This window comes from Alexandromys fortis, unplaced genomic scaffold (assembly GCF_014885135.2).
Source record: "Alexandromys fortis isolate MF-2015 unplaced genomic scaffold, M_Fortis_MF-2015_v1.1 scaffold_217, whole genome shotgun sequence".
NCBI lineage: Eukaryota > Metazoa > Chordata > Mammalia > Rodentia > Cricetidae > Alexandromys > Alexandromys fortis.
Genome location: NW_026068098.1, coordinates 1590438 through 1605198, shown reverse-complemented (window position 1 = coordinate 1605198; position 14761 = coordinate 1590438). Strand labels below are relative to the sequence as shown.

The following is a 14761-nucleotide window of genomic DNA, read 5'->3' as shown; positions in this document are numbered from 1 at the left end:
AGGGTTCCCTGCCCTGTGGGAAGTCCAAGGACCACCCACCTCCATCCAGGTCTAGTAAGGTGAGCATCCAAACTGCCTAGGCTCCCACAAAACCAATAGGTGCAGTAGGATCAAAAACCCATTGCCATTGATCTTGAGGTCTCAGTAGTCCTCATTGTCCGCTATGTTCAGCAAGTCCGGTTTTATCCCAGGCTTTTTCAGACCCAGGCCAGCTGGCCTTGGTGAGTTCCCGATAGAACATCTCCATTGTCTCAGTGTGTGGGTGTACCCCTCGCGGTCCTGAGTTCCTTGCTCATGCTCTCTCTCCTTCTGCTCCTGATTTGGACCTTGACTCGGGCCTTTGTTAACTCACATTGTTCTCCACTTGGAAACAAACCCCTCTGTTCAGCTAACCACCTCCACCCCAAGCATAGGAACAAAGCCACAGTCCACAGCTCTCAGTACGGTTTCTGGACAACCTCTCATTTCCCCAGGCACACTATGCTCTGTTCCCAGCTCTGCACTCACACAAGCAGACCTGCTTTACCTTGGTAGCGTAGGTAGGTTTGTCGACAGCTTCATCCCCTATGAAAAAGTCAAGGTCATCAACTCCTCTCAACACCCTCCTTTGGGCTTGATCAACTACCTTTGCAGATTCTCTGATGGCGATACCTGAAGGGGGGAAAGAAAAAAGTTTTATCTTTCGCAAAGACGCCATCACTATCCACGTGTTATCTGAATTATCAAGAACAGATAACATAGTCTGTGTGGTTGCTAAGGCTTTGTCTGTGGCGGCAATGAACGCATGAAATAGAGAAGCAAACAACTCTTCCAATATCAGCTCAGCGTAATGCTGGGGAATTGCTGTTAATGTCGGCATAGAAGTGATGTTATTAATCGGGCTCATCTGGAGAAACTGCTTAAGAAAGCAGGTGATGTTAGGAGCCTTACACCTGCCACGTATTGACTGTAAAATACAGCTTGGAGGGAACAGAATTCTATACAACAAAAAAGAGGAAGGGAAACTGAAAAATACTGCTTTTAAGTTCTTAAGTCATTTTGATAAAATGACATCAAATAGTTTTGTAAATATATTGTCTAATTATAGAGGGGGAGCAGTGGCTTTCAATTAAAATGAAAAACTAAAAGTCTGTGGGCTGGCATCTGTTGCAAAAAGAGAAAAACAATATTAAAACAACCATAGCACAGAAGATCCTAACAGTACATAGCTGCAACTATACTTAGTAATAAATAACCGTATAAACCTCGCTCCAGAATTTAACATCTAATAAAACTGCGAAATGCTTCACAAAGATTCAATTTGCATTGACACTCCTAACCCGTGTTCACAGTTGGAGCTCCCTTCAACTCCTCCTTCTCCCCATCAGGTCTCTGTGGAAGCCATCCCCTCCCTGTGAACTCTCGCTGCCCATCTGGCAACTGGAGGCCTGTTCTCAACAGCCAACGGCCCGCCATACTTCCACTAACGCATTCTCACAATGGATGCCGACCAGTCCACCAACCAGTGTGTGGAAATCACGAATCAGAAAATGTGAGTCTTCTGTTGCTTCTCTGGGGACGGGCACATGCAGATCCCCGAGCACTCTGCTGTGTCACTGAGTCCGACTACCACCAGTGAGCAGCAGAGAAATGTGGGCCTTGTTAACATTCTACTCTACTGAAACACCAATTGTGAATTTGGAAAATGTTCAAACTATGTCAAATTATTCGAACATGAGCCTAATTCTGTAACTCTGCCAACGGAGCCTCCAGAGGGGTTTAATTGATGTTTGGTGAAGCCACAGTCACCAGCATAAATAAACGGCAGTGCCAACTGAATGAAGTTCCTCAGAATTCCCCCTTGAAAATCCTGCGTACCTCACGGGGGGCGGGGCGATCATTCTGATATGACCTAACCGTTCCAGCGGTGTGGTGGCTTCACAAAATGAAGTCCCCTTTCAACATAAAGGCCAGCACTTCCCAGCTAGCTGCCCTCAGGAAGTGTTCTTCCATGAAAGGAAGGGACATGTCCCACCACCTCTAATGCAGGGCTGCAGCACTGCATGTGCACAGACACTCAGTGGGGACACAGCAACACCCGGTGACACTGAAAATGTGCTTGAACTCTCAAGGAGTGTCAGTGAGTAAAGGTTCAAACTGAAGCATGTTCTGTAGAACTAATCACAACAGCAACAAAGAGCAGGAAAGGGTCCTAAGTCATCTGAAGCCAGAGCTGGCCAAACTACCAAAGAGAGCTAGCTACTCAATGGCCTTTCAGCAACTCACAGGCCACCCATGGGTGGGCCTGAGATTGTCAGCCAAAGTAGGACACAGCTGACCCTGGGCAGCAGGGCCACAGTGGCTATTGTTTCTAAATACTAAACATATTGGCTTTCCAATTATTGGAGTGGGAAGAAAGATAACAGAACAAAATTCAAATTTTTGCCCAGGGTCATCTGTGTCCTGCTTTGGCACTGACAGTCCTTGAGAGTGACTTAAACACTGAATTATTGGATAGACCCAGTGTCACAGTGTTTCTGATTTCTCCCCAGAGCGATTCCTTATTGCTGCCCTGTAAGAGGCCATACTCCCCCTCCTCCCCTCCCCCACACACAGACACACATACAAAAAAAAAAAAAACCACAGTAACACTTTAATAGGAAATAAAGGAGGACAACAAAAATTTAAATGACAATAAAGTAAATCTTTTCCCTCCCAGAAAACTAACTCTAAGTAGTATGAGCCCAGGTCATAACAGAACTAAGGCGCTTTGGGGGGAGGGGAGCAGGGGCTAGAGACGTAGAAGGGAGGGAAGAAGTAGGAGGGGGATGGTACGTCTTTACCAATTAGATGGCAGGGAATGAAATCCAAGTAAAGCGATAAAGAAGCACAGAAATTAGGCTAGCGGAGAAGCTCAGTGGTAGAGTTTACCTAAACAATGGCTGAGGTCATCCAGCTACCCCAACGCAAGCAAGCTACAGAGCCTGGACATCTTCCCCACCCTGCAATAACACAGACACCCTTTCCAATTACATACCCAAAAAGGTGAAGAGGAAAACTTGCTCTTTTACCCCAAAATGGCAGAAACAGGGGTCATTCCCCCCTAAAATAAGATCAAGAATCTCACAGCATAATAAACCAAATTCCAATTTTCACCCTAGCAAGAACCAGAAATATCAACTTAAATAAGACAACTCCTAGTTAAGATGGAGATAGCACAGATATGAAATTATCAAACAAAGGCGCTAGAACAAGAATCACAACATTCTTCAGATACAGCTTCAAACATACAATGGTGCACACACACTGTATTCAAGTCAGTTCCCTGGAATAGAATAGTATTTGGTCCAGGCCGGTACCAAGCTCTCTATCCTTCTGCCTCAGCCTCCTGAATGCTAGGATTCCAGGCCTGGGTCATCCTGCCCAGTTCCCAGATCATTTCTTTTTTCTAGTTTATTGTTGTTTTTCTTTTCAGCTTTTGTTTAAGACATTTAAGACAGCCAGTCTCATGTCTGGGCTTTGAACTCACTACATAACTAAAAATAGCCTTAAACTCAACAACTTCCCATTTATAGAGAACACTTTTCACCCTTCTGAGCCAGTCCATTTGTCTAATGATGATAATACATGGTCTAAACTGCAACATATCTGTAAATGTGTATGTACTAGAAATACACATCATACTTACATTTTTCTGAGCCAAACTGCATCATTATTCTTCTCTCTCTCTCTCTCTCTCCTTCCTCTCTCTCTCCTTCCCCCCTCTCTCCCCTTCCCTTGTCTCTCTTGCCTTACGTGGTATCAGGCATAGCTCTAAGAACATTGTTAAAACTTGAAATAGTCACAAACACCTAGATAGAACCATTAATGAAACACTATAGCCATACTCTCTTTAAACTCAGTAGGACAAAAGCACCTACTAATCCCAGTTATGTCACCATTTTTATAAAGGTTCTAGTCAACACTACAGCCCCCAAAGATGGCTTACATGGTGCTTACCACCACGCCTGGTGACCTGAGTTTGATCCCTGGGATCCACATGGTAGAAGAGAATTGATGTTTGAAAGTTGTCCTGTAGCTCCACATGCATACTGTGGCCTGTGCAACCCAGATAGATAGATAGATAGATAGATAGATAGATAGATAGATAGATAGATAGATAGATAGATAATAGATAGGCAGGCCAGAGTAAGGAAACACAGTAAGACTAGAATTAGAAGCTGAGCATCACCATTACTTGCAGGCAATACAATGGTCTGCAGACGGGGCTCAATCTGTAAGGTGCTTGCTATGCAAGCAAGAGAACCTGAGTTTGGATCCCCAGCATCTAAGTAAAGGCCAAGCACAGAGACTTATGTATCCAGAACCCCTGTGCTGGTGAGCCGGCCAGGCTAGCAGAGTTCATGAGTTCTGAGATAAGAGAGAGCTCCTGTCTCAAAAATTATATGGAGAGCAATGAACATGGACACAGCCTGCACACAGAGACATGCACGTGTGCACACACCCACATGAACATCTTCACATACCACAAACACAGAGAGAGGTGGGGATAGGAAGAGAAGGGGAAGAAGTTCTATCTGCTGACTATCACGCAAACATCGCTGGCGGTAAAAAAAATTGCAAATCTCAAAAAATTATTGTTTATGATCTATTTTATCCTAATTATGCACATATGTGTCTGCATTTGCATGTGGGAACGAGCATGTGTACTGCAGACGATGACATCCTCTAGAAGAGGGCACAGGATTCCCGAGAGCTGCAGCTACAGCAGTTGTGAGCCGCCTAGCAGGAATGCTGGGGACTGAAGCCAGAGCCCCTGAAGAGCAGCACGCACTCTCAGCGGCTCCAAAACCAGAGTGTCCTTATGTGCTAGCATAGCAATAACTAATCAGAAAACTTAATTTTAAAAATAAATTCACAAATAATAAAACATAAAAGTCCCTTAAAATGAAACTAGCAAAAAACATGTAAAAGGATTTAAATAACAGCATAAAACATTATTAAAAACCCCACACGATATGAATGAACAATGAAACACCTATACTACATTCATAAACAAGAACTGGATATTCAATTCTTATCCATGAATACCAAATTAAAGGCAAAATTTTTAATTAGCCTATAAGAGTATCTCTAATCAAAACCTCATCATGGTTTGTTATAATCAACTTAAACTGACTCTAAAATTTATAGTCTAAAGGAAGAGCCAAATCATTCAAAAAATGAAAAATGAAACCCACTAAAGAAAACTGTATGACACGGCACTGTAACTCAAAGTGCATACTTGGAGCAGAGACAGTTGAACGCAACAATGCAGCAAAATAAAGACCAAAATGTTTCCAAGCATGGGGCAGGCACGGTGACACACGTCTGTAATCCTAGCACTCTGGAGGCTATGCAGGAGAATTAAAAGTTCTGAGCTATATGGTGAAATTCTGTCAAGAAAAATATTCCCAAGCATAAATGCTAACTTCAATCTGACAAAAAAAGAAAGAAATATCAAATTGGAATGTACTTTTCAATCACTGCTGTTGGGGCAACTGGCTTGTACTTGAAAATAAGATCAGCTAGCTCTCGCTCATACATATTCAAAACTTTAAAAAAATGCAAAATTCCTTTTGAGTTTTTTGGAAAGGGAATGCACCTTTTAAAATAGAAACATTACAAGCTGAAAAACATTGAAATTTTAGACTCTATCAAAATTTAAAATTTCTAGATGACAAATAAATCAATTTAAAAATGTCACAGTGTACTGGGAGGGTAGCTCAGTGTTTGGTACACACAAGGTCTGATCCCAATGCCACAAAAATATACACAGAAATAAACACAGAAGAAGATATCTATAACAGGTCAGTACGTGATACTACTGTCCCTCTGACACCAGAAGTTCTCAAAAAAAATGCAGTTTTAAAACTGAACAAAAACTGAATGATGCTCAGCTTTACCGCTAATCGACATGATTTTACAATCCCTGGTCTTGAGGTTAACAGTAAGGAAGCAGAAATTCGCTCATGTTGCCAGTGGGCTGAGGTCAGCACAGACCCCAGGAGATGGCACCTGCAGAGCTGCAGTGAAACCAGAGCATCTCAGATCCCTTGGGGAAACCGTGTGTGCAGAGGGAAGCGTTCACTACCCTGCTCTGTACAATAATAAAACTGGAAAATGCTCATGCTCTAAAGATTCTAGCTGGACACGTGGCCCTTGTCTGTTACCCCAGCATGGGGAAGGGAAGCGAGAGGGCTGGTCTACAAAAGGAGACTCAGCGGTAAGTTCGCTTTAGACCTGCATGCATTAGCAGCAATCGATACTAAAAACAACACTCAAGAGGCTTTTTAAAATATGCTAAAACTTTGCAGGAAATTGTTTTAAAAATTCACAGAGCAGTGCGCCCTTGTATATATGATGCAAAGCTGAAACACAAAACTAGAAACCCAGACAGAAAATATTCAGCAGAGGAAGGGAGCAAGGACAGAGAGAAAGGGCGAGGAAGGAAGAGAGGGGCTGAGAGCCAGCCTGAAAGGTGTCAATCACAGACATCTGTCATCTGAGAGACTCAGTCTGGGTGATCTCATAGCAGGTGTATTCACACTAACTAAAACATCTCCCAAGGCCTCTGGCCAGCACTTCCTTAGGTAGCACACGACTGTACGTTTACTCTGACGTGAAGACGGAACATTAATGTGCTTATCGTGGGGAGTGGGTTCAAGGGTCTTTACTATATTCTATTTTTGCATTTTATTACCCGAACCAAATTTTTACAGCTATATTTAATTAAAGGAAAAAAAACAGGCCAGAAGTGGTATACACACTTAATCTCAGCACTCAGGGAGGCAGACACAAGCAGAACTGTGTGAGGCCATCCTGGTCTACATGGAGAGTTGTAGGCTAGACCTGTCTCAAGAAAGAACAAAGAAAACCACCACCTGAGGACCCCTCTGCAGAGCTTCCAGCCTCCCACCTAGGCAGTCACCTTCTGGCAACTTTCCCAGCATGCAATGACCACAGGGAACTTCCTTGCTCCCACCATTCCCTATTCACTGTCTTCTTCTTGCTGTAGTCACCATGTTCCTCTTAGACTGAACCTTTCAGTGGCTCCCAACAGTCCCTAGCAACCTCAAAACAAAAATACAGCAGAAAGAATAAACTTCCTCCAAACAATGAGGCCAAGTCTACACAGAAGCTTCAACAAACTGGACCCAAGCAGAGCCTGGACAGATGGACTGCCAGCCTAGTCCTGGTGCCCAGGCCCTGAGGGAAGCCCTTGGGACCATGTGAACATGCAAACGCCATCCCCTAGAAAGACAATCCAGTCTTGACCACATGGTTCTTCTCCAAACTTCAATCCCATCTCCTGGCAGACTGCATGGGGCTTCCATTAGCTTCCACTTCTCCGCACCCAAACCTGACCTTGCTCCAGCCCCCAGCACACACTCTTCCTCCCTCTCTCTGCCCCTCTTCCCATCCATCTTCCCATTTCCCTCCTTCACTCTCTCCTGCACTATGGGGCACAAGTCTGTAACATACCAGGCAAGCCTAGGGCATAACTCCAGATCCAGCTCTCCTGAGGCCACTTCAGCATGCACACCCTGGGACTTGTCCTGTAAATGAGACCTCTGCAAACAGAAAACCAGGTCCACTATCAGCCGGAGACAAGCTGTGGGTCAGCCCTCCAGGGAAACTGAAGCCCTGCGCCCATCTAAACACCCTCACGTCTGCCCTAACTTCTTCAAGGGTGCTTCTGCAATTCTCCCCTAACAATTTCAGCCAACAGTATCGCCATTCTTGGGACTGGAGAGAAGGCTCAGCACATCCTACTGTTGCAGAGGACTTGAATGTGTCTCCCAGCACCCATCTCAGGTGGCTCAGGTTGCCTGTAACTCCAGCTCCAAGGGACTTGATGTCCTCTTCTGGACTCTATAGGCATCTGCACTCACTAACACACAAACCCACATGCACACCCAAGCCCCCCCCCACATATCCATACACACATAAATTATAAAATAAAATGATGAGGATAGAGAGATGACTCAGCAGCTAAGAGCATATCCGCTCTTCCAGAGAACCTGGGTTCAATTCCCAGCACCCACATTGTGGCTCAAAACCATCTGTAATTCCAGTTCCAGGGGATCCAATGTCCTCTTCTGGCCTCTGAAGGCACTGCACACACACACACTGTGCACAGATATACATGCAGGCAAAACACCCATACACATAAAAAAAAATATGTAAAATTTTCAACAGCTAAGACAAATCTTTTTTTAATACTGCCATCCTTTTACTCCTTGTCCTTTGACATTTTACTGTCTTCTAGCTTTTGCCACTGCTAAGGTTCTGACAGCCCCAGTCTGAGCGCTCCCCTGTCTCTTGACAGCGACTCCTGCTAATAACAATCTTTGATCCCCTTGGTGAATGATGACAGGTTAAGTGGTGCCGTCCACTGAGTGCTGCTGAGTTTTAGATGGCAGCAAAGCAAAGGGGACATGGTCAGTTCTTTTTAGCTGACGCACTTCACAAGGCCAAAAATCTAATCTCTGCTTTCAAAACCCAGGAAGTCCGACTTGTCAACTCAGCATGGGAAGGATCGTTCGTCCTCAGGAAATCCAGGGACTGATGGCCACTCAGGTGTCAGGTGTCATGGACCCAACTGTGCCTTCACAGAATGAAGCCCCAGCTTGCAGCAAGACTGAATCTGGAGACGACAGGACTTTTATGAGCATCGGTGGATGTTAAAAGGTCACGAGGGCAGGATCCTAATGCAATCAGAGTGGTGGCCGCACAAAAAGGAAGCCTGACATCCTCACACAGAGAAAAGGCAACATCAAGGCACAGTGGGAAAGAAAACATCTGTAAGCCCAGATGTTTCATCAGACACCAACCATGCCAGCACCTTGACCTTGGCCTCTGGGCTTCCAGAGCTGTGTTACAGTTCTGTTGAGTAAGTTCCCTTTCCTGCTATTTGTCGGGCAGTCTTTCCAGACAGACATTCCACTTTATGACTTTAAAATGAGGACACAGTCAGCCGATAATACCCATCACCAGGAAGTGTGAGGCATCTACACTCCCCAAGAAGGCCAGAGCTGTGTTCGTTATCCAGCAAGCACAGAACTGGAGTTTGTGGCTTAAATCCCCTCAAGGAATCTGGGGTGCATCGTCTAGTGATCTGGTGTTCACACCAACCACAAAAAGGCTTTGGCCTTGACCTGAACACATTCTAACCAAGCTCTCCTCCGATGTCTAAGCTGGGCTCTAGGGCCTCAGGAGGGGTGTATGGGAAGCCCAGTTTCCCCTTGATGCTGGGCTCATTCACCTTTACTGTGGGCAAACTGTCTTTGGGATTCAAACCAGAGAATTCTGCCTCTGAAGCCGAAGCAGCCCTGGGAGAGACTTCCACGGGTAACAAAGAAGTCAGGATGAGCCCAGTGTATGACACCTAAGTGTATCACCCTTTGCTGACGAAAAGTTAAACAAAACAAAACACTTTTGAACAGAAAGAACAATCAGTAGACCTCTCATTTTCGCTAAAAAAAAAAAAAAAAAAAAAAGACTTTCAACTGTGTTCCGTGCCATGCAGCACTCGGCTAAGCAGTCAAACTATGTATCCTTACAATGACAGACCAGCCTTGAAGAACCAGTGACTGCTCCAGCAGGAGGGACACTCACGACACACTGAAGGCCTCTGGAAGCTTCCCAAGATAAAACTAGAAGCCAGTGACAGAGAAAGGCATCAAGCACAAAGCGCTGCTTAAGTAGGGTCAGGTCACGGCCATCTCCTGCAGCAGCATCTAAAATAGGCAGCCCTTCCCAGGAACTGGAGTGATGGTCTAAAAGAAGACACTAAAAACATTCAAACATCCTGATGCACATAACTGGAATGCTTTATAATGCTGAGAAACACAAGCCTTTAGAACCCAAGGAAGAGCTTTACTTACATGACGGAATAATGAACTGTGGCTCAGTGTTGCCTGCGTAGCCAAGCTTGGTATACCTAAAAGCACAAAGTCATCGACACAGGTTTAGACGGCAGTGCTCCCAACCACATCCCACTCATGTCTTTCATTATAAGCACACCAAGCCTAGAATACTCCCTTGAAATAAAACAATAGAGAAAAACAAGCAAACTGTGCTCACTGAAGATCACTTCAAAGTAGTTATGAATCTGACAGTATCAGCTTGTTTGCGTCAGAACAGAAACGTGACTAACCCTCGTGCCTATCTCTCTGTCCCTCCTGACTCTCACATGCTCTTCTCACGTCACAAAAACACAAAGAAAATACAATTACCCCGGTTCTGCAGACAGGAAAACCTGGGGGCTGAGAAGCTAAGTTGCCCAGACTAAAGAGCTGGTAAGTCGCAGAAAAGCAACCCAAGTCTAACTATGCAGTTAACTCCAGCGCAGGCTCTGTCGAACGTCCTTACTTCCTAACTTCCTGAACTTTTGGAGCATTAGAGACTGGTTATATAATTTTCTTGAAATGCCGTGGCACATGTCTAGACGCAGCTCCTGACATCTCCTGGGGATCATCCAACAGGAACATCTCTCTACCATCTCCTAGGGATCATCCAACAGGAGCATCTTTCTACCATCTCCCTTCAAAAGAAGCCCACTTTCTGTCAAGATACTCTGGTAGATTCCAAAAGTCTCTACGAAAACAAATGCCAAAATACTACTTTCAGTTCCAAAAGCATTCGATAATCTCCTAAATAGAAAGTAAGGGAGGGTGAAGCATCACTCCAACCATCTGCTGGAAGGATAAACGAGAAGCAGTCCCGGGAGCTACGGACCAGCGCCTCTCTCTCTGCAGGACTGTTCACAGGACTCAGGGCAAGCAGCCTTTGCTTCCAGGGCTAAAACAGTTCCGGGGACTAGAAAAGAACAAGGGATTTGTTCTCATTTACAAATTACATCAAGATGTTTGATATTAAATGCTTCCATTTGATAGGTCTAATCTTATAATTTTATGACTTTTTAAAAATACACTCCCCTATAAGCTGACTTTGGCATTCTGAAATAGGCAAGCTGGCTGTGCGTGTATCACACCTACTGTCCACTGCCTCAGGATGTGAGTTCTTCACAGCACCCAGAGGGCCAGGCCAGGCTGATACAAGGCCTGTCTGAAGCCCCAGTAGTCTACACACGTCAGAGCTGGAACAGACACTAATAACCAAGTGGGTCTGCTGTCTCCCACACCAGGGATCACAGGCCCACGGGAGAGGAAGGTCTAGGCCAACCCAGGGCCTGGGGGCTTTGGAGAATGAAGCCGACACAGGTTGATTTGAGAATCCAAGACCAGTGCAGTATGGTGTCAGAGCCTATAATCCCAGCACTAGGGAGGCTGAGGCAGGAAAACAGCCAGATAAAGGCCAACTCCATAGTGACAGACTCAGAGACAAAGACAATCAGTCCATCCCTGACAGGACCAGCATTCTGGAGACATGCTCCAACAAACTGAGTTACTGGCCCAAGGCTAAGAAGCTTACAGAACCGATAAGCAGGCCAGAAATCACTAAACCTTGAAGCCTGATTATATCATTTTTAACGAGCCGTGTCATTCATTTGCCACCTACTCCCCAAAACTATGCCCTTGCACTTAAGTCACCTGAGTAAATCCATTCTTTCCCACTGTTAGTTTATAAGTTCCTGGCCCTAACCCTGCTTCCTGGGACAGTACCTGGGCAAGCAGCAGAATTTCCTAAGTACCTATTGGTTGCATTCTTGCCAGATGCTGAGCTATGGGAGCAGGACTGGTATTTAGCAGGGAGATGCTGAAGGTCATGGGAAGAGAAAGTGATGAAACCAAAAAGAAAAAGAAAAAGAATCAGACGCTACTATGAACTACTGTTCAGAAAAGATCTACTCCATGTAACGTGTTTTAAATATGGCAAAATGTAAGCATTTATTACTATTAGATGCTAAGTATTATTCACGTTTGCTATTTTTTATATTATATAGCTTTTTTCTTTTTTATTTTTATTTATTTATTTATTAAAGATTTCTGTCTCTTCCCCACCGCAGCCTTCCCTTTCCCTCCCCCTCCCCCAATCAAGTCCTCCTCCCTCGTCAGCCCAAAGAGCAATCAGGGTTCCCTGCCCTGTGGGAAGTCCAAGGACCACCCACCTCCATCCAAACTGCCTAGGCTCCCACAAAACCAATAGGTGCAGTAGGATCAAAAATCCATTGCCATTGTTCTTGAGGTCTCAGTAGTCCTCATTGTCCACTATGTTCAGCGAGACCAGTTTTAACCCAGGCTTTTTCAGACCTAGGCCAGCTGGCCTTGGTGAGTTCCCGATAGAACATCTCCATTGTCTCAGTGTGTGGGTGCACCCCTCGCGGTCCTGAGTTCCTTGCTCGTGCTCTCTCTCCTTCTGCTCCTGATTTGGACCTTGAGATTTCAGTCCGGTGCTCCAATGTGGGTCTCTGTTTCTGTCTCCTTTCATCGCCTGATGAAGGTTAATATTCAGGAGGATGCCTATATGTTTTTCTTTGGGTTCACCTTCTTATTTAGCTTCTCTAAGAACCCGAATTATAGGCTCAATGTCCTTTATTTATGGCTAGAAACCAAATATGAGTGAGTACATCCCATGTTCCTCTTTTTGGGTCTGGCTTACCTCACTCAGGATAGTGTTTTCTATTTCCATCCATTTGCCTGCAAACTTCAAGAAGTCCTTGTTTTTTACTGCTGAGTAGTACTCTAATATGTATATATTCCATACTTTCTTCATCCATTCTTCAATTGAAGGGCATCTAGGTTGTTTCCAGGTTCTGGCTATTACAAACAATGCTGCTATGAACATAGTAGAGCATATATTTTTGTTGTATGATAAGGCCTCTCTTGGGTATATTCCCAAGAGTGAGTGGTATTGCTGGGTCCAGGGGTAGGTTGATCCCGAATTTTCTGAGAAACCGCCACACTGCTTTCCAGAGTGGTTGCGCAAGAACAAAAAGATTTTTAAAAGACCATGTTCTTTTGTAGGTGTATCCAAGAGGTCCACAATAGCCCGGAATGGAATATAACAAAGGTTTATTTACTGGGGGATAAACTCACAGCAAGGGTAGGTATCCACAGTCCTCTATGTGCACTGGGAACTGGAAACCAAATCCAGCAGAAAAAAGAGGTTGTGCACGCTTTTCATCTGCACTTATAGTACCCCAGACCACGCCCGAAACGGGCCAGTCTGAAAAGCTAGTGGCTGAAGGAATTCCCACAACACCCTTTGGCACTGGGTGGCCTGGATTCTAATCCTACCTCCGCTATTTGTCAAATCTGAGAAAACTGCTTCACCTCTCTGTATGTTGATGTCCTTGCCCGCTTCAGGACAGTCGGAGCAACAATACAGTGGAGATACAAGCACTAAGATGATACAATGTTTCCTGTATTATTTTACTAGCATTTTTCTAGATGTTTGAGATGTATCTTTACTTAAAATTGTGACAGGTAGCTGTGGTAGCACACACTTATAAACCTGGCACTGGGGAGTACAAGGTCATCCTCAGCTTCTGCAGCACAGCAAGTCTGGGACCAGCTAGATGAGACTCTTCAGAAAAAAAAAGTTTTATTTTTTTTAAAAAGTACTATTTTTATGTTTTTCTTTAAATCTACTTTGTCTACAGGAGACACTTCAGCAAAAATATTCCTTTAATGTTTTATTTTTTTAAAAATGTACTTTGTCATAAGCCACAATGGTCACTCTTTGTACCAGAGTCAGTCTGACTTGAGGACTGGTGAGGACGAAATGACCCTTTGTGGTGACTCCAGTAGATACCAGATGTCCCTCAATATCTCCATCCCATCTCACTGCCACAGCGCTCTCCCCTGAGCCCTAACCAATGCCCACTGCAACGAGATGTCAGGCCAGAGAAACGGGTAGGAACTCTCTGACTTCCAAACTTCAACCAAACTGTCAGTGCCATTCAGCACATCTGGAGCAACATCCTGACCCCACCCATCCACAGGACCTGGTGCCCACAGGGCTCTGAAGGCACCTTAAGCACCTGGAGCATCATGCAATGATCTTCATGCCGGAGGCAAACTGCCATAAAGACACATTACATTTTTACATGCTGGGCTGAGAGACTCTTTCCTACCTTCCATGTACTAGAGCCATGTTGGGGGCGGGGAGGCAAAGACACAGACACAATCACAACATGGTAATTAAATGTTTTTCAGATTCCCTGTACTGTTCGCTATAAAGTACCAAATACCTTTGACTTTTGTGACTTCAAATAATCACGATGCAAGGCATATCTAACACAGGTTTTCAAATTTGAAATTTTAATAAATTCTCTACCAATATAGGCTCCTACCAAACTTCCCTGAGAATCTATAACTCATAACTATAAAAATAACCCATAAAGTGCCTACCTCAAAATACTCTCCAGAACCTGTCCCCTCCAAACAACCAGTAAGAAAAACCCCATCCGGAAATAGAAAACACTATCCTGAGTGAGGTAACCCAGACCCAAAAAAATGAACATGGGATGTACTCACTCATAATTGGTTTCTAGAGATAAATAAAGGTCAGTGAGTCTATAATTTGATATCATAAAGAAGCTAAATAAAAAGGCTATCCTCCTGGTTATGGGAAGTAGACAAGATTGCCGGGCAAAAATTGGGATCTTGGGGATGGGGTGGGAGGGGGGAAAAGGGAGATAGGGAGAGAAAAGTGAGAAGGGGAGGTTGGGGGGAACTTGGGGAAATGGGATGATTGGGATAACGGAAGGTTGGATAGAGGAGCAGGGAAGCACATATCTTAATTAAGGGAGCCATCTTAGGGTTGGCAAGAG

The 14761-nt window shown here is 44.6% G+C and overlaps 1 protein-coding gene across 6 annotated transcripts in view; it reads right to left on the bottom strand.

Annotated features, from left to right (window-relative positions):
- The window catches only part of Actr3b (actin related protein 3B), a 96598-nt gene that overhangs the window by 42945 nt on the left and 38892 nt on the right, over window positions 1-14761 (bottom strand). For 2 of the 6 annotated variants that reach the window (XM_050123734.1, XM_050123737.1), the window contains exons 2-3: window positions 9909-9964; window positions 527-651 (exon numbers count right to left, since the gene is read on the bottom strand). In XM_050123734.1, the coding sequence (XP_049979691.1) occupies window positions 527-651; window positions 9909-9964 (181 nt within the window). Of the gene's footprint in view, window positions 1-526; window positions 652-7503; window positions 7593-9908; window positions 9965-10259; window positions 10388-14761 lie in introns of those variants that run through there. The other 4 variants (XM_050123736.1, XM_050123735.1, XM_050123738.1 and 1 more) reach the window with 4 other exon arrangements.